This window comes from Bos grunniens, chromosome 4, assembly GCF_055505025.1.
Source record: "Bos grunniens cultivar Pamir isolate PY7600 chromosome 4, Bosgru_T2T1.0, whole genome shotgun sequence".
NCBI classification, from domain to species: Eukaryota; Metazoa; Chordata; class Mammalia; order Artiodactyla; family Bovidae; genus Bos; species Bos grunniens.
In genome coordinates this window covers 87,842,060-87,863,114 of record NC_141168.1, presented here as the reverse complement: position 1 = coordinate 87,863,114, position 21,055 = coordinate 87,842,060, and the positions used below count along the sequence as shown (strand labels likewise).

At 43.2% G+C, this 21,055-nt stretch overlaps 1 protein-coding gene across 1 annotated transcript in view; it reads right to left on the bottom strand.

The window, feature by feature from the left end:
- Window positions 1–21,055, bottom strand: part of LOC147374479 (ATP-dependent translocase ABCB1-like) — a 102,160-nt gene that overhangs the window by 8,200 nt on the left and 72,905 nt on the right. The window contains 5 exon segments of the mRNA XM_086398068.1: window positions 4,059–4,256; window positions 4,740–4,896; window positions 7,503–7,643; window positions 9,563–9,663; window positions 19,152–19,355. Coding sequence (XP_086254194.1) covers window positions 4,059–4,256; window positions 4,740–4,896; window positions 7,503–7,643; window positions 9,563–9,663; window positions 19,152–19,355 — 801 coding nt within the window.

Here is a 21,055-nt window from a genome sequence, read left to right as displayed (position 1 = left end):
ACTAATTCTGTGTTCCTAACTCTTTCAAGTATAGTCCCTGAAATTGTACAACTTTCAGGCCCCACAAAACTCAGAACCTCTACTCTCTGAACAATCCCATAGCTTCATTTTGTAAGACTCGCCACAGTGTGACCTGAAACTTGCAAAGTTACCAGTTCAGTGGTCCTCAAAGTCTGGTTGGCATCAGAATCATCTGGGAAAGTTTAAAAAATGAAAAGGCCGGGTCCTAACCTGTGTGAATGAGCCAGGGTGGCTGCATTCTTTGTGAGCTCTCCAGACCATTCGGACCCACACCAGTCTGAGAACCAGCACTCAGGTCAACGTTGCTAAGTGTGACTTGAGGCTTGCTGATGGTCACGAGCATTTCCTGACCTCAGGGTCAAGTCCTTGCTTCAGTTCTTACAATCAAATGACGCTCCGGTCCCCAGACTCATTTTTTTTTTTCATGGCAGTAAGAACTAATTGCTAATAACCTATTGACTTAGTCTTTATGATCACCAACTGATGTTCATAAACAGAACCTGGCACATTTACTAGCCTTTACTGGGGCACTTCCACTAAGAAGGCCGGCCGCTGTGTAGCACTTGGTGGCATCTCAAAGCTCTAGCGCAAACACACAGAGCAGATCATCGTGTTCCTCCAACAGATGAGGGCGCTTTGTTTGCAGTGTATCATCACTGTAGTCCTGAGAGGGTTATTCTACGCACTCAGCACTCATTTCCATATTCTTGTGTGTCTGTCCTTTCACCTATCAAGGGACTGCAGGACTAAAATCTATTTCCTAGGCTCCCTTCTGCCGCCAGCAGTAACTGAGGTTCTACCAGTGAGATGCCTGGTGCAAAACCTGGAAACCAGAAGCTGTGGTAAACCGTCACCCGTGTTCCGGCAAAAAGGAGCTTTTGCAGCAGCGAGACTCTGTCCTTGTGTCTTCAGGCTTGGAGCAGCTGTGACATGGGCACCAGTCCTGGCAACTTCCTGGCCACAGGATCCCAGCTGCGGCACTGATTTGAATGCTGGGAGTGCTGACTCTGACTCCCCTCTGCCAGTGATGATGTGAGCGCTGAACCCCCTTATTAAACGAGCAGCTGCTCAGATGCCCACAGAGCTTTGTTTCCTATGCTGAACCATAACTGGTACGGTTCATGCCTTTAATTTTGCTCCCCTGTGTTAATGGATGTGGAGAATAACCATTTATTTCTTTACTTTCTCGTAGTCTGATTATTTTACTGTTACCATTATTGCTGTTTTCAACTCCAACGTTTTGTTATTACCAAGAGTTTTTCCCACTACAGAGACTATGAGAGCAGTTGTGCGGGCAGGCTGGGGAATGAAATTTTTTGCCTTTCCTAAATGGGTTATAATCAAACAAGTTTGAGAGTCATTATTCTAATTAAATCTGCTATTTCAGCCAACTTGTGCTGCATGCGTGCATGATTAGTTGCTTTTGTTGTGTCCCACTCTTTGTGACCCCGTGGACAGTAGCCCGCCAGGCTGCTCTGTCCATGGGGATTCTCCAGGCAAGAATACTGGAGCAGGTTGCCATGCCCTCCTCCAGGGGATCTCCCCGATCCACGGACTGAGCTCATGTCTCCTGAGCCTCCTACATTGGCAGGCGGGTTTTTTACCCACTTGGGAAGCCCAACTTATCTTATGCTACATTAGGGACAAATCACTTATCAGCCACACCTCATATTATCTTTCATCAAACAACATCTTGACTGCACACTCATATAGCCTTATGCCTCTAGTTCTAGTTTTCCTTTAAGAATCAACTCTAGATTTATCATCTGTTTTAAAAAATTTTTTGACCACACCAGGTGGCATGTGGGATCTTACTTCCCCCACTAGGGATCAAACCCACGTCCCCTACATTGGAAGCATGGAGTCTTAACCAATGGACCCCGGAGACGTCCCAAAGTCTATCTTCTTTAACTCATGGAAGGATGTGCCCTATCTCTTCAGTTAAATTCTTTAACTGGAAGATGGTTAAAATTTTTAATCATCCTCTATAATTCATTAGAGATTAGCATATAACATGTTGCTTAATAAATGTCTCTTAAGGACCATGATCATTGTCTCAGAGTCAACATTTCCTCCTCTGATGGCTTCATTTGTCAGGAAGGTCTTCACTGAGAGTTCTCTGTCCAAACCTTGAACATAAAACTGAAGCATAAAGTCAGAATTCACAGAAGATATGTGATGAAGTAGTAAAAATAAGGAACCAAGCTTAAAGAAGAACAAAGCGTACATAACTGTCACAGAATAGACTCACTAAAGGCACAACTGTCTTTGGATACAGTAAGAGATATTTATGATCACTGTGATTACTGTGAGGAAGTGCAAAGAGCCCTCACCTACAGGTAGAAAATGCTATTTCCATGTCAACCATTAATGCAAGCAGGACCCATAAGGAGCTGGCGGGCATCAGTCTCACTGTACAAAGCAGGTGTCCATCCTGGTTGGGCAGTGCCCAGGCCATTCCAGTTGTTGAATATTTTGAATGTCACCCCTGAGTATAACCAATAACTCAAGGCCTACATAATGGAAATGTTTTGCTATAAATTTCACTCCTTCCTAATATGATTCTTTTCTAGTCCCCATTACAGTCATTTCAAAATTCACTATTTGGGGGAGTTCCCTGGCAGTCCAGTAGTTACAACTTCATAATTTCACTGCAATGGCCCAGGTTCCACCCCTGGTCAGGGAACTAAGATCCCACAAGCTGCACAGTGCGACCAAAAAATAACAATAAATAATGTCCCTACTCCCTTCACAACGCCTATCTCATTCCCAGTGCCTAAGATAGTCCCTGACAGGCACTCATTGACAGTTTACTGAATGTCCCACGAATAAATCTGACCCTTCACTTACCCTTTTAGTTTAGAAAGAAAAGAGAATCCCTCTATGTTCTTTATTTATTTCCCAAATTTGCTGATATTGCTTTTTTTTTCCTTAGAAGGTCTCTGAATTTCCTTTCTCCATCAATGGTTTTATCCCATCTTCAGCCATAAAAATGTTCAAGATTCCCCGTGATGAAGGTCTTCCCTGGGTTCTGCCCAGTCGTATTTTCCTTCCCTCTCCTTTGATCTGCTGCTAGTCTTCACACCCCTCGTCTCCGTTTCCCTCCTAACCACACCTCAGCCACGCTCAACTGTTTTCTCCCACCATCACTTAACTCAGGAGACTGTGAAAGGTCAGAAGCAGCCCATTAACGGCCAGCTCCTCCCACGTCTTTTCGGTCTTCACCGTTCCCCGTCTCTCCACGGCGTCTGCCACTGGGGACCGCCTTCTCCTTGCCATCCCGGGCTTCCATCTGGCTTCTCTCGGCGCCCCTCCTCTGCCTTTCTGGATTTCCACCCCCCGGATCCTCTCATGTAACTGAGACCAAGGGAAGGGGGACGGCAGGCAAAAAGGCTGCTTGTCGAGGAGGGGAGGGTAGCAGAGTTGAGGGAAAGGTTGGACAAATTGGCTGGAACAGTGGACACAGCTTTGAGACTATGTCAAGGAGGTCAGGCTTTAAGTGGAATCATTGTTCAAAGGTTTGTAAAGCCATGGCTTATAGTCGAGAATTAAATAGGCATTAAGAAGATGAAAAATCTGGAATGAGCTGAACAAGAAAGGATGCTCAGAAAGACCTAGAGATTATTATACAAAATGAAGTAATTCAGACAGAGAAAGGCAAATATCATATACTATCACTCACGTGGAATCTAATTTTTTAAAATTATACAAATGAACTTTACAAAACAGAAAGAAGACTCTCAGATTTTGAAAACACACTTATGGTTACCAAAGGGGAAACATGTTGGAGAAGGTTAAATAAGGAGCGTGGGATTAGCACACACAATCCTCTATATATAAAACAGATAACTGACAAGGACCTCCTGTTGAGGGAACTCCACTCAATACTCTGTAACAACCTGCATGGGTAAAGAATCTGAAAAAAGCGTGGATATATGTATATGTGTAACCGAACTGCTTTGTCGTACACCTGAAACTAACACAATATTGTAAATCAACTATACTCCACAAAAAAATAAAGAAAATAGTGCGCTCACCACTGTGCCAGCCAAGGGGTCATAGAACCGCTCCAGGAGCTGGACGACCGTGCTCTTCCCGCAGCCGCTGCTGCCCACCAGGGCCAGCGTCTGGCCCTTCTTCACCTCCAGGCTCAGCCCCCGAAGCACCGGGATATCGGGTCGAGTGGGGTAGTTGAACACGACGTCATTAAATGCCACGTTTCCTTCCACTGTACTCTAAAATCAGGACAGTAACAGTAAATTTCATTGCTGCAATCCTGAAAACTGACTTTAGAGCCAATCCTCTGTACTGCCAGGTATCAGAGGGCAGAGACCTTGGATTGCAATCAAGCTTCAGTTGTAACTGCTAGAAAGTAATACAGATCTAAAAGGGTCAGCATTTCCACAGCATGTCTCATTAACACAATACAAACATGATAACCCAAAGCTATAACAGAATTACCTACACATAATAAAACCTGATTTGCAGGATTTGTGTATAAAATGGGCAGTATTCCTATATCCCTGTGGCTCTGTTATATAAAAGTAATAGATGTTAACATGTATCAATATTATCAGCATTTATTAAAATGAAACCATGATCAAGAAAGTTTCATTTTACTACCAGCAAGTAAAAGCACAGATTTTATTAAAGTTCCACTTAGAATACATTCATTCATCAGTTAGGAGCAGGTCACGTAATCAAAACACGAAACTGACCGGCTTTAGGCCTTCTGTGCTGTAGCTGTCGATCAGAGGAATTTTTTCAATGATATTGATGACGTGGGCTGCTGACACTTTGGCCTTGGCATAGTCAGGAGCAAATGAACTGACCTGTCCCACAGCCATGGCACCAAAGACAATAGCTGAGAACACTCTGTCAACAACAAAGACAAAATGTGTCAAGAGTTAACGACTGCAATGCCCAAAGGGTGGCACTTCTACAACCTGAGAGCGCTACCTCGAAGAATCCCAACACATTAGTCAAAAAATAAAACAACCGTTTCCTTATAAGTTTATATCAGTGTGGTTAACTGATTGTAAAATGACCCCACGTTTCACCTCTCTCTGGGTTTTCGCCTTCTTATAATGTGACCTTGCAGCCTCTCCGTGGAAGAAGTGGAATTTGTCTTCTTACCCTTGGAATCTGGGTTGGCCTTGGGACTTGCTCTGGCCAACAGGATGTGGTGGAAGTGACCGTTTCCAGCTCCAAGCCTACGATTCAGGGGGCCTTGTGTGCTCCTGTCTCTCTCATTCCGCCACAACCACAAGCCCAGCTGGCTGGCTGGAGGACAAGGCACGGACAGAAGAGTGTTGTGTGGGCCCCACTGCTCACTGCACACACGCGTGAGCCCAGCTGAGATCTCCTCTGCCTAGGCCAGACAGCAGAACTGCCTGGCTGACCCCAGACTTCAGAGCCAAGAACAGATGTTCACTATTGTACATTCCTGGGGGCTAGCGGGTGGCTGTCTTGCAGCAGTATCTGTGGCCATCAATAATGGATATAGGCAGTTTTGCTGGAATTGGATCAGAGTCTTAGAAAACCCGTGAGCCATGCAGCAAACAAGAGAGTTCCTTAAACAGCCAGATAGTGTGCTGGTCTCAAGATGCTCTGAGTTCTTTTGGGTTTTTTTTTTGGCCATGCTGCAGCTTCTGAGATCTTAGTTCCCCCTAGGGATCGAACTTAGGTCACAGTACTGAAAGCAACTGAATCCTAACCACTGGACCACCAAGGAAGTCCCTGCATCGCCATTCTTAATCTACATCATGGGAATCATAGCAGCTTCAGGTCAGGAAGGACTTCACAGGACGTCAAGTCCAGCTCTCCAAGTTTGTGCCAGGGCGCACACCCCAAGCCAGCTCCCATCCTTTGTTTCAGGAAGGAGGAAGTTTGCTGGAGGAAGTCTTTTGTTAAAAAGTTCCTTTTCAAATCAAAGAGAAATGTACATCCTTTTGCCTAATACTGCCCTTCAAAGAACTGGAATATTATTTAAAAAGCCCTTTGCATCTTTGGTAACTCCTTTCACTCCCAACATTCCAGCTGCCTTTTTCTGGACACATTGATCAAAATGTCTTTTTAAACAGTGGGCCTAGAACTGATACAACATTGGGGATCTTCCCAGGATAATACCGTGAGTCCATGAACAAATCACTCAGATGGTTCATTTGGTCTTCTTATCTAGACCTGTGGCATCTTTTTCAAACAGATAGCTCTTCAGACAGGTCTCCCCTATCTCTTACTCAGAAGACTTATTTTCCGAATCTAACAATCTAAGAGTCAGCAACTTCCATCAGTTGAATACCTTAACCTCAGAGTAAAGCACTAATTCAGATTCTCTGGTGACTCAGAAGGTAACGAGTCTGCCTGCAGTTTGGGAGACCTGAGTTCAATCCCTGGGTCCAGAAGATCCCCTGGAGAAGGAAATGGCAATCCACTCCAGTATTCTTGCCTGGAAAAGCCCATGGACAGAGAAGCCTGGTGGGCTACAGTCCATAGGATTGCAAAGAGTCGGATGGGACTGAGTGACTACACTTTCACTTTCAAAGCAATAATTATCAAATAATTATCTAATCAAGCACCAATACCAGTGAAGCCTGATTACAATCTTTTGGTCATAGTTATAAAGAGCACCTGCATATCATCTGTCAGAGAGAGGTTGAGTGGAAATTTTACAATCTTCTGTTGGGGTCATCCTGGGAAAACTGGAATGCATGCACAAATCGATGTCTAAACAGGATGTAAATGTTACACTGACACATACTTCCAAGTTTCAATGATGCTGGTTTAACTATAAAACTGTGTCACCACTGATTATGGTAGCTATCAAAGGGCAGCTCACACATCACCAAATCAAGACACTCAGAAAAATTACACTCACTTTTCACTACCAAACCACATATTTTAGTTTAACTGTATATTCAGTACTTTAGAAGGAAGTCCAGGCCTGTCTTCTGACTCAGGTACAATCTTCTGCATTTCACGGTGATGAGCCAGATATTCCCATAGAGCTTTCCTTTTTCATTCCTCAATTTCTCCAGCTCTTACCTTCTAATTCCTTTTCTCTTATCAAGCAAAGCAAATGTATCCTAGAATATTCCAGGGCTCTCAGACCTCAGTGCTCCACATCTATTCTTTAGCTGCCCTGTTCAGAATCTTCTCAAAGGAACCAGGTGCTTGACTCTGGGTGAGGCTTCTTCCCAATCACCTAGGCCTGCTGGAAACCCCTTGATGAGTCACTGAGCCATGGATTTGAGAATGTCAAATGTGTCAGCCAGTACTGGAGAGAAGGGCAGATACCAATTCCCCAAATGGAATGGGATGCTTTCTGAGTAACATGGGGACTCAGAGGCAAAAATGCCAACTTCTGAATCACCAAAATCTCTTCATGAAGCTTCACAGTAAGGCTTCCTATCCAGGCATGAAGCACATGCACCTTGGTTTCATTTCTAGAGCCCGACTGTCAATAGGAGCCCCGTACTTACAAGAGAACATCCTGAAACTCCATGATGCCTTGTGCCACCAAGTAGGCACCAAACTGGAAACAGCCAGCATAGGAGAAATACATCATTGCCTGGGTGAAGGCAAATGTAATTCCAAAGACATGTGCTTTCCTCAAAGAGTTTCTGAAAAGAAGACATTCTGACATTTACTTGACTTTCATTTCTCAGTCCTTAAAACATAATCTTTGATGCATTAGCAGTAGGGGATGGTGGCATAGCAGACAAAATGGGTTTCATTTCCAAAACACTAAGTTTGGTCATCACATCTCCACTTTAATGGAGAACTAACCACACCTCGAAGTGTTGAGGTCAAGGTAAAATAAGCCAAGGACAAGAAGAGTTTGTTAGGGGTTAGTGCACTCCTTCCCTTTCCCCCACCCGTGGACATATAACATATACGTACTCTACACTGATCGCTCAACACGTGTTGACCCAAAACCCATGAGCTTCAGGGACGTGAAGGGCCATGCAGAGGTGCCAGCTGTGTTCTTGACCTTGGGGACCCAGGAGCTGAGCTGGATTATTCATGAAGTGGAAGTTTCCCTTGTAACACGTTACAGCAAGAGAGGAGGCACTAACCCTCTGGGGGTTTAGGGAAGGTGCCCCCAGGGAGTTAACACGTGTGGTTTTGAGCCACATGGAGCTCGCTGGTGTTGGCACAGACTGGTGAGTGGGCCTGTTTCAAGCAGAGCAGCTCAGCCTCTGTTTCAAGGACTGGGATTTAAACAATTTTTTTCCTATAAAAAGGGTCTACTATAAAACCCAAATCTGTTCCTTTCATTGTATAAGAAACAAGAGTCAAAGAGGTCGGGCCTGCTCGTATCCACGTCACTTTTTAGAGCACTCACCGTGAGTTCATTAAAGGACAAAGGGTCTGCACTGGAGACAGGTAAAGAGAACAAGGAAGGGAGGGTGTCCTCAGGAAGCACCACACCCTCAAGCCTCACAGACACCCCAAATTTCACGTTCCACAAAGAACTCATTCCCAGCAGGATCATGTAGTAGGGTCATCATGCAAACACAGGGTCAGAGCCATTCTCAGTATCCTCGCTCCCTCCCCTGCCCTCGGTTACCTGCTCTCACAGGTTCTACTTCAGAGACGTCCTTGCCTTAGGTCAGGTCCTGTGATTCCTCTCTTGGAGAATTACAGTTTAGTTCAGTCGCTCAGTCGTGTCCGACTCTTTGCGACCCCATGAACCGCAGCACGCCAGGCCTCCCTGTCCATCACCAACTCCCGAACTACACTCAAACCCATATCCATTGTGTCGGTGATGCCATCCAACCATCTCATCCTCTGTCGTCCCCTTCTCCTCCTGCCCTCAATCTTTCCCAGCATCAGGGTCTTTCCAAATGAGTTAGCTCTTTGCATGAGGTCGCCAAAGTATTGGAGTTTCAGCTTCAACATCAGGCCCTCCGATGAACACCCAGGACTGATCTCCTTTAGAAAGGACTGGCTGGATCTCCTTGCAGTCCAAGGGACTCTCAAGAGTCTTCTCCAACACCACAGTTCAAAAGCATCAATTCTTCTGCACTCAGCCTTCTTTATAGTCCAACTCTCACATCCATACATGACCACTGGAAAAACTATAGCCTTGACTAGACAGACCTTTGTTGGCAAAGTAAGGTCTCTGCTTTTTAATATGCTATCTAGGTTGGTCATAACTTTCTTTCCAAGGAGCAAGTGTCTTTTAATTTCATGGCTGCAATCACCATCCACAGTGATTTTGGAGCCCAGAAAAATAAAGTCAGCCAGTGTTTCCACTGTTTCCCCATCTATTTGCCATGAAGTGATGGGACCAGAAGCTGAACGGTTCTATGAAGACCTACAAGTCCTTCTAGAACTAACACCCCCAAAAGATGTCTTTTTCATTATACAGGACTGGAATGCAAAAGTAGGAGAATTACAACTGCTTCCCAATTGGTTCCCTTCTAGAAGTCTCTCCACTTACTCCCTACCTTCTGGTCAAAGTAATTTTCCTGAAAACAAACCTGATGATTAAAAAAGTCCCCATACTCCCCTCCTACTCATCAGTGGCTATTACCTGTATGGTACCTGCAAACTCTGGGCATATATATATTCAAACCTCTCCTCCCAAGTCAAAGAAACAACAGTCCGGAAGTTTTCTATCGCTTCAGTGGCAATCTGTAACAGAGAACACTCCGTCACTAAAGGTACAAAAGCCAGCAGTGGCAACGAGTTGGAATTCCACTAGAGAGATTAATATTATATATTAAATAATATTTATTATGACCTCTGAGTTTCTTTGCTATGGAAAGAGATACTAAGTACGTTATCAAATTGAGTTTTAGATCTGGAAAGAACATGAGCTAATTTAAACTCCTCTCTGCAGAAAGAGATTCTCAAGTGTCAACAGATGAAGACCCTTATCTAAAGCCACATAGCTTTATAGGACCGAAAGTAACCTGAGAAATCAGTATTTACCTCTATTGAAGTGCTCTTTCTTCTATGATGGTCACATTTTCAGTTCATAATTATTATAATATCATTATAATTGCTATTATTAAAAATATATAATGTTTATATTTTTCTCTGTATAATTGTCATTTGAGACAACTAAAGAATATTTGGAAAATATTGAAAAGATAAAGAAGGTAATGGAAAGTTACATATTGGTGTGTTTTACATAATAGCTTACATGCTGTTATTTTCTAAAAATATACCTGTTTAACAAAATTGGGCTGCAGTTTTATGTTTGGCTTTATAGCCTTATTTTTTACCTTAACAAACATCAAGAGCTTTTTCCAAGGTTATTAAATATATATATTAACAATGGGTTGTTTAAAGGGCCACTGAACAAAGCTTTTACTGAACAAAGTTTTCCGTTCTTATTAAAAAGAATGCTGTGAAAACATCCTTGCACATTTATGTCCCTATTAAATTATTCTCTTAGACATTCTTAAAAGTGAATTAACAAAGTCAAAGAAAATAAACTAATTTTTAAGGAGTACAGCACATATTAACAATTTGTTTTCCAGAAAGTTTCTATCATTTGATTATGTTTTAGTTGAAAGTTAACTTCCATCAAGGCTATCTCATTAGGACAAATACATCACTTACCACTTTTTAGAGTCTGGGTAAAAAGGCTATAGAAAATACAGAAAACACCAGTGTACAATACAAAATGATATTTCAGCCTGCTTCAGCGTGGGACCTTAAAACATCTGTCTTGTTCTCTTCGTCTATAAAATGAGGGTAGAAAAGAGGGTCTCTGGAGTCCCTTTTAACTCTAATTTTAAGACAAATAAATAATTTTTAGATTGTAAGTCTAAATTATAAATCACTAAGAGAAATTACCCATATTAAGATGTTCTTCCTTTCTCTGGCCTCTTCCCTAGTCAGAATTGACTCTAATACAGACAAATTCAATTATATGAGAGTGATTTATGGCACAAAAATCACAAATCCAAAATCTCACTGATTCTTTACTGAATCCTACACCAATACCTAACTTCAAAGATAATAGTGAATATTTGATAGGACATTGTTAGTTTTAAAGACTAATGCAAAAGGCTACTAGAAGAAAGAAATTAATACCATATTCTTAAAAACACAAAAATTATTTTAAAAATATAGTTAAAAATATTATGTTCTGACCCAGCAGGCCAACAAGACTGAACTAAGTTTACCATAAGCTACTAGCAAATACAGGGAAATGTCCAGATTCAATTTATATTAAAATATTTTATGCAATTATTTACATATTATAAAAATTATACTTATTTTATAAAATACTAACAGTGCAGAAAGCAAAAAGTTAGAGGAAAAAATCTACCTCCAGTCAAACCCTCAGAGATAATAGTTGGTAGAAATATTTTCATTTATGAGGCTTCAAACACAGAAAAGAGGCTTTTTTTGCATTAGTTAAGAAAATTCAGCAAACTTTAAAACTGTCTGCTGAAACAAAACAGACTTTACTGTGAATTTCAATGTAATGATTTTAAGAAATACTTATTTCTGGGCACATTTTTTCTAACGTCACTGTGTATTGTTCGGTTTGTAACGTCATCACTTTATACAGTGTGTGGAGAGCCCAATAAAAGTGAGAGTTCATGAACTGCACACCTTGAATAGTGAGTAAAATAATATAATCACTGCACAATCATCTTCATCTTGTCACACAAGAAGAAATTAGAAAAAGCCTTAATTAGTATTGCATCCTCGCAGCTTCATTTACTCCAAATTTTACATAGAGGCTCAGTAACCACTATGAGGAAAGGGACGTTGTAATTTATAAGAAGAGGAAATATCAATAGCACTGGGTTTCCCTCAGAAACCATCATGTACTAAATCATTTTTAGGAATGCAAAAAATATGCACAGGTTTCCTGAAAAACCTCACACTTCTCTTCCTACCCTTGTAGAAACTCAAGTGTGATTACGGCTTTTATTTCTAAAAAAGAAAAAGCATCTATTCTACAAAAATATTCATTCGTGAATAATGTGACAGAAATCAATGGAGCAGGGATCACGAACAGCGTAGAGGTTTTAGGAGCCGGCTCTGACATCACACAGTCCTGCTCTGCAATCCTGGCCCTGCTCCGTCCTTCTAGGGAAACCAATAGATATGATACTGGTCCCCACCTTAGTAGGGAAGACGGTCATCAATCAATAAACAAGTGGGAAAGAAACATCAAGTGCTGAAAAGTGTCAGGAATGAACTCGAATGTCAGGAGAGACCTCTCAGAAGAGCTATGAAGACCAGAGGGAACCAGCTTGGAGTTTTGTAGGAACTGAAAGAAGGCCCATGAGGCCAGGGCAGGGTGGATGAGGGAGACAGCAGCGCAAGACAGGGTCAGAGAAGTCATCATGGGCTGGCTCATGCAGAGTTTAATAATCCAGGGTTGATTTTCTTGCCAGTGTGATCACAAGTCACTAGACGGGTGGAGGTTAGCAAGATCTTATTTATGTTTATAAGAGATGACTGTGGCCTCTGTCAGACAAATATAAAAAGTGGACAGACAGCCCAATTAGGCTGCTGCTATGTGACTTTGGGCAAGTTATCTGACTCTTCTGAACCCTGAGTTTTATGATCTAATAGGGTAATTCAAAAGGGTTATTGAGAGTATCAAGTGAGAACATGTAGCATTCTTAGCATGATGCCTGGTATATAATAAACATCAATAAATTGATTGTAGCCTGAGAATGACGATCAGATGGGAGCTGACTTTTACTATTTCATAGACTGGTAGGTCGGAGAAGGCAATGGCACCCCACTCCAGTACTCTTGCCTGGAAAACCCCATGGACGGAGGAGCCTAGTAGGCTGCAGTCCGTGGGGTCGCTAGGAGTCAGACACGACTGAGAGCTACTTCACTTTCACTTTTCACTTTCATGCATTGGAGAAGGAAATGGCAACCCACTCCAGTGTTCTTGCCTGGAGAATCCCAGGGATGGGGGACCCTCGTGGGCTACCGTCTATGGGGTCGCACAGAGTCGGACACGACTGAAGTGACTTAGCAGTAGCAGCAGCAGCAGCAGCAGACTGGTTGGTGCAGCAATCACTTCCCCTACCTGCTTTTATCTTTCTCACAAACCACCACTGATTTAGAGCATTTACCTCATTCCCGACCTTTATCCAGAAAACCTGCTATACTCAAACATATCTGTTTCCATCTGCACCCCTTCACCTCCCCCACTTCCAACAAGTTACCAGAGTTTTAAAGCTAATGCAATACCTCGAAGGTGAAAACCTGTGGCTTACAATGAACCAGCTTCCGACTGGTCATCTTCCTACAAACAACCTAAACCTCCGCTCTGGGACACTCTGAACACCTCCATAAACGATGACACTAGAAACAGTAATGCACTTGCTTTGTATGCACGTTTTTTCATCTTCTCATTAGATGAATCAACACCATAGGGGAAAATCCCACAAAGTACAGGATTAAACGAAGTGACTGGTCACAGGACGGACTCCCTGCCAGAGGCCAACGTCACCTGGGCCTGACCACAGCCAACGTCTGAGGGCCAGCACCATGCTGCTGGACTTCAGCACCAAAGGGAAACCTCACATGAGGACTTTCTCCCCCAGACAATCACTGAGAAGCACTAAAGCTGATCCAAAGAAGTTTCCTGAAGGAATCCCAAGGACACAGGGTACAAAAAGTCAGAGGAGATAGCAGGGAGGCAACGGAAAAAGTGAGAGTGCTGATAACCAACCAAAGGACCCCCTTCATCATCCTTATTGGTGAGGTGCCTGGTCCAGAGACAAAGGACCCAAGGCCACTGGATCTGCCCGGGTCGCTGCCTTGAATCTTAGGCACCTTGGAGGGTCCACGGGTAGATGTCACCCTATCCTAGACGGTAGGCCTAGTTCTGAGGGAGCTCGGCTCTGACTGCTCGTTTCTGCAATGATACAGATCATGTGATATCAGACTATGCCCCACCATCAGCAGACCTCTGTTTTATTTTTTTTTAATGGAGGATAACTGCTTTACAATGTTGTGTTGGTTTCTTCTGTACAACAATGTGAATCAGCTCTAAGTGTACGTATACCACCTTCCTTCTGAGCCTCCCACTTACCCTCCATCCTACACCTCTAGGTCAGCACAGGGCACTGAGTTGAGTTACCTGTGTTAAACAGCAGCTTCCCACCAGCTATGTAGTTTACACATCCAAGGAGTGGTGGCTGTGCGGGCGCAGGAGAGCCAAGAGGAGCTACTCCACGTTCAAGGCCAGGAGGGGCGGCGGTGAGGAGATACCCTTCGTCCAAGGTAAGGAGCAGCAGCTGCACTTTGCTGGAGGAGGCATGAAGAGATACCCCATGTCCAAGAGAAACCCAAGTAAGATGGTAGGTGTTGCGAGAGGGCATCAGAGGGCAGACACACTGAAACCATAATCACAGAAAACTAGTCAATCTGATCACATGGACCATAGCCTTGTCTAACTCAATGAAACTAAGCCATGCCGTGTGGGGCCACTCAAGACGGGCAGGTCATGGTGGGGAGGTCTGACGAAATGTGGTCCACTGGAGAAGGGAATGGCAAACCACTTCAGTATCCTTGCCTTGAGAACCCCATGAACAGTATAAAAAGGCAAAATGATAGGATACTGAAAGAGGAACTCCCCAGGTCGGTAGGTGCCCAATATGCTACTGGAGATCAGTGGAGAAATAACTCCAGAAAGAATGAAGGGATGGAGCCAAAGCAAAAACAATACCCAGTTGTGGATGTGACTGGTGATAGAAGCAAGGTCCAATGCTGTAAAGAGCAATATTGCATAGGAACCTGGAATGTCAGGTCCATGAATCAAGGCAAATTGGAAGGGGTCAAACAAGAGATGGCAGGAGTGAATGTTGACATTCTAGGAATCAGCAAACTGAAATGGACTGGAATGGGTGAATTTAACTCAGATGACCATTATATCTACTACTGCGGGCAGGAATCCCTCAGAAGAAATGGAGTAGCCATCATGGTCAACAAAAGAGTCTGAAATGCAGTACATGGAAGCAATCTCAAAATGACAGAATGATCTCTGTTCATTTCCGATGGAAACCATTCAATATCACAGTAATCCAAGTCTATGCCACAACCAGTAATGCTGGAGAAGCTGAACAGTTCTATGAAGATCTACAAGACCTTTTAGAACTAACACCCCAAAATGATGTCCTTTTCATTATAGGAGATTGGAATGCAAAAGTAGGAAGTCAAGAAACACCTGGAGTAACAGGCAAATTTGGCCTTGGAATATGGAATGAAGCAGGGCAAAGGCTAATAGAGTTTTGCCAAGAGAACGCACTGGTCATAGCAAACACCCTCTTCCAACAACACAAGAGAAGACTCTATACATGGACATCACCAGATGGTCAACACCAAAATCAGATTGATTATATTCTTTGCAGCCAAAGATGGAGAAGCTCTATACAGTCAACAAAAACAAAACCAGGAGCTGACTGTGGCTCAGACCATGAACTCCTTATTGCCAAATTCAGACTGAAATTGAAGAAAGTAGGGAAAACCACTAGACCATTCAGGTATGACCTAAATCAAATCCCTTATGATTATACAGTGGAAGTGAGAAATAGATTTAAGGGACTGGATCTGATAGATAGAGTGCCTAATGAACTATGGAATGAGGTTCGTGACACTGTACAGGAGACAGAGATCAAGACCATCCCCATGGAAAAGAAATGCAAAAAAGCAAAATGGCTGTCTGGGGAAGCCTTACAAATAGCTGTGAAAAGAAGAGAAGTGGAAAGCAAAGGAGAAAAGGAAAGATATAAGCATCTGAATGCAGAGTTCCACGGAGAAGGCGATGGCACCCCACTCCAGTACTCTTGCCTAGAAAATCCCATGGACGGAGGAGCCTGGTAGGCTGCAATCCATGGGGTCTCGAAGAGTCGGACATGACTGAGAGACTTCACTTTCACTTTTCACTTTCATGCATTGGAGAAGGAAATGGCAACCCAGTCCAGTGTTCTTGCCTGGAGAATCCCAGGGACGGGGGAGCCTAGTGGGCTGCCGTCTACGGGGTCGCACAGAGTCGGACACGACTGAAGCGACTTAGCAGCAGCAGCAGCAGAGTTCCAAAGAATAGCAAGAAGACATAAGAAAGCCTTCTTCAGCGATCAATGCAAATAGAGGAAAACAACAGAATGGGAAAGACTAGAGATCTCTTCAAGAAAAAGAGATACCAAGGGAACATTTCATGCAAAGATGGGCTCAATAAAGGACAGAAATGATATGGACCTAACAGAAGCAGAAGATATTAAGAAGAGGTGACAAGAATACACAGAACTGTACAAAAAAGATCTTCACAATCCAGATAATCACGATGGTGTGATCACTGACCTACAGCCAGACATCCTGGAATGTGAAGTCAAGTGGGCCTTAGGAAGCATCATTATGAACAAAGCTAGTGGAGGTGACAGAATTCCAGTTGAGCTATTTCAAATCCTGAAAGATGATGCTGTGAAAGTGCTGCCCTCAATATGCCAGCAAATTTGTAAAACTCAGCAGTGGCCACAGGACTGGAAAAGGTCAGTTTTCATTCCAATCCCAAAGAAAGGCAATGCCAAAGAGTGCTCAAACTACTGCACAATTGCACTCATCTCACATGCTAGTAAAGTAATGCTCAAAATTCTCCAAGCCAGGCTTCAGCAATACGTGAACCTTGAACTTCCTGATGTTCAAGCTGGTTTTAGAAAAGGCAGAGGAAGTGGAGATCAAATTGCCAACATCCGCTGGATCACTGAAAAAGCAAGAGAGTTCCAGAAAAACATCTATTTCTGCTTTACTGACTATGCTAAAGACTTTGACTGTGTGGATCACAATAAACTGTGGAAAATTCTGAAAGAGATAGGAATACCAGACAACCTGACCTGCCTCCTGAGAAACCTATACGCAGGTCAGGAAGCAACAGTTAGAACTGGACATGGAACAACAGACTGGTTCCAAATAGGAAAAGGAGTTTGTCAAGGCTGTATATTGTCACCCTGTTTATTTAACTTATATGCAGAGTACATCACGAGAAACGCTGGGCTGGAATCAAGACTGCCGGGAGAAATATCAATAACCTCAGATATGCAGATGACACGACCCTTATGGCAGAAAGTGAAGAGGAACTAAAAAGCCTCTTGATGAAGGTAAAAGAGAAGAGTGAAAAAGTTGGCTTAAAGCTCAACATTTAGAAAACGAAGATCATGGCATCTGGTCCCATCACTTCATGGGAAACAGATGGGAAAACAGTGGGAACAGTGTCAGACTTTATTTTTTGGGGCTCCAAAATCACTGCAGATGGTGACTGCAGCCATGAAATTAAAAGACGCTTACTCCTTGGAAGAAAAGTTATGACCAACCTAGATAGCATATTGAAAAGCAGAGATATTACTTTGCCAACAAAGGTCCGTCTAGTCAAGGCTATGGTTTTTCCAGTGGTCACGTGTGGATGCGAGCGTTGGACTGTGAAGAAAGCTGAGCGCCAAAGAACTGTGGTGTTGGAGAAGACTCTTGAGAGTCCCTTGGACTGCAAGGAGATCCAACCAGTCCATTCTGAAGAAGATCAGGCCTGGGTGTTCATTGGAAGGACTAATGCTAAAGCTTAAAGTCCAGTCCTTTGGCGACCTCATGTGAAGAGCTGACTCATTGGAAAAGACTCTGATGCTGGGAGGGATTGGGGGCAGGAGGAAAAGGGGACAACAGAGGATGAGATGGCTGGATGGCATCACCGATTCAATGGACGTGAGTTTGAGTGAACTCTGGGAGTTGGTGATGGACAGGGAGGCCTGGCGTGCTGCGATTCATGGGGTTGCAAAGAGTCAGACACAACTCAGCGACTGAACTTAACTGAACCAAGTCTGTATATGTCAAAGACCTGTTTGTTTCTTAACTGAGGTACAACTTGCGAGCATGACTGTCTGCGTTTGAATAGTGGCTCTGAAACTTATGAGCTCTGAGGCACTGTGGCATTACCTGCCTGTGCCTCAGGCTCATCTGCGAAAGGAGCTAATAGAAGAACCTATCTCACAGGTACCCCTGGGGAGTAGAGCAACTGCCATACACGCATCTGTTCAAAACAACAACTCTACTCAAAACTCGGTAATAACCTAAATGAAGAAAGAATTTGACAAAGAACAGATACATGTGTACCTGAATCACTTTGTTGCACACCTCAAACTAACACAACAGTGTTAATCAACTATACTCCAATATAAAGTAAAACTTTTTGGGAAAAAAAGGGGAGATTCAAAATGCAAATCAAGCAACAATAACAAACAGGCAAGCACGCAACATGGTTCCCCCACTCCCAGAAAAATGTATTAGGATAAAGGGTAAACGGGGCTTCCCAGGTGGTTCCGTCAGTGGTAAAGAATTTGCTTGCCAATACAGGAAACATGGGAGATGCAGGTTCGATCCCTGGGCTGGGAAGACCTCCTGGAGAAGAAAATGACAACCCACTCCAGTTATTCTTGCCTGGGAAATCCCATGGACAGAGGAGCTTGGCAGGCTATAGTCCATGGGGTTGCAAACAGTCGGACATGAGTGAGTGACTAAAAACAACATTAACAGATGGCAAACACAAGTAACATGAAGGGAGGAGGCGTAATGAAAGGGAAAGAGGGATGATATTTTAGCCAGTTAGAGTGAATACCTTTAAGGCTTTTCAAGTTTTTAAAATCTCCCCTCCCCACATCTAATTAAATAGGCCTCCTTTCCTCAATAAAGCAATGGATTTCTGGAGAAAGGGGAAGGAAGGAGAAAAAGTGATATGAAAACAATTGTAACTAGAAAAGTCCAACAAAATTAGTCTTCAGTCTGTGAGTCTAAGAATTTGTTTTGCTACTCTTCTTCAGTTTGCAATCTGCTGAATAAGTGTCAAATAAGACTGCTTTGAGGAATGGTTATAAAAACATTCTCAGGGACTTCCCTGGTGGTCCAGTGCTTAAGACCCCTGTGCTCCTAACGCCGGGGGCCAAGGTTCAATCCCTGGTCCAGGGACTAAGATCCCACACGCTGCAACTAAGTTCACAGGCCGCAACGAAGACTCAGCACAGCCAAATAAACAAAAACAAAAGCCATCCTCAGAGCACAGAAAGTAGCCACGACTAACAGAACAACACTGCTTAGAATATTTTACTCTACCCAGGTCAGAAATGTTATCTCATTTGACTCACCTTCCCAGCACCTTCCAGTTCTTTCTTATCTTTCAGGGCTTGTCCAGACAACATTTTCATTTCAATAACTCCTGCTACTGCAATGATGGGTACAATTGCTAACAGGAGAAGTGTTAACTGCCAGCCATAGATGAGGGATATAATAATGCCTGTGCCAAGATTTGCAATATTCTGGGTAATTACAGCAAGCCTGGAGCCTATAGCCTGCAAAACAAACAGAAAACACTGTTAGAGAGACACCGTCCGATCATCTCTAAAGTCCACGCTTATGTATTTTCTTAGGGATTGTGAAAATTCAGCTTTGTGAAAATCTCATCTCCTCGGTTATAAGCTAATAAGTTAGTAGTAAAAGTTTACATGTAACTTTATTTGGTTTCCCAGATGAGGATTTTCATGACTTCAGAATAAATACTGAAAGTAGGTCAATAATTCAGAGTTCAATTATGTATTTCTATCTCATTTGACTTTTTAATACCACAAAACTTTTCATTAAACAATGACACCATGATCCCTAAAGCAAGCTCTGCAAATTAGCAAGATAAAACAGTCTGACAATTATGTTGAACTGGGACTGTTGGAAACTTCCAACGTTAGATGCATAACTACCCATCAGTTCAGTTCAGTTCAGTCGCTCTGTCGTGTCCGACTCTTTGCGACCCCATGAACCACAGCACGCCAGGGCTCCCTGTCCATCACCATCTCTCGGAATTCACTCAAACTCACGTCCATCGAATCGGTGATGCCATCCAGCCATCTCATGCTCTGTCGTTCCCTTTTCCTCCTGCCCCCAATCCCTCCCAGCATCAGAGTCTTTTCCAATGAGTCAGCTCTTCTCATGAGGTGGCCAAAGTGTTGGAGTTTCAGCTTTAGCATCATTCCTTCCAAAGAACACCCAGGCCTGATCTCCTTCAGAATGGACTAGTTGGATCGCCTTGCAGTCCAAGGGACTCTTGAGAATCCAAAAAGCATCAATTCTTCGGTGCTCGGCTTTCTTCACAGTCCAACTCTCGCATTTTTACATGACCGTTGGAAAAACCATAGCCTTGACTAGACAGACCTTTGTTGGCAAAGTAATGTCTCTGCTTTTGAATATGCTATCTAGGTTGGTCATAACTTTTCTTCCAAGGAGTAAGCGTCTTTTAATTTCATGGCTGCAGTCACCATCTGCAGTGATTTTGGAGCCCCCCAAAATAAAATCTGACACTGTTTTCACTGTTTCCCCATCTATTTCCCATGAAGTGATGGGACCAGATGCCATGATCTTCATTTTCTGAATGTTGAACTTTAAGCCAACTTTTTCACTCTCCTCTTTCACTTTCATCAAGAGGCTTTTTAGTTCCTCTTCACTTTCTGCCATAAGGGTGATGTCATCTGCATATCTGAGGTTATTGATATTTCTCCTGGCAATCTTGAGCCTAATATTGATCATTGAGGGTATCCAGATATTTTGTGGCTTATTTGAGATGCTTATTGTGTTTAGAGGGCTTCACACGTGGTACAGTGGTCAAGAATCCACCTGCCAATGCAGGAGATGCAGGTTTCATCCCTGGGTCAGGAAGATATCCTGGAGTAGGAAATGGCAACCCACTCCAGTATCCTTGCCTGGAGAATCCCATGGACAGAGGAGCCTGGTGAGCTACAGTCCATGGGGTCGCGAAAGAGTTGGACATGACTGAGCTAGAGCTAGAGAGACTGTGTTCAGAAAAAATACACAGAGATGAATGTTATGGAATTTAAATTTAAGAGACTAAGCAGGCATCAGAACCTTCAGTTTACATGCCAGAAGGAGCCTGAAGCACAACTGTCAGAGGCATTCAGTTATTTCCAACTGAAAAGTCAGAAGTCAAAATACAAAGTCAATTCGCTTCACTGCTCTACACTTCTTTCCCTTACCCTGGAAATGC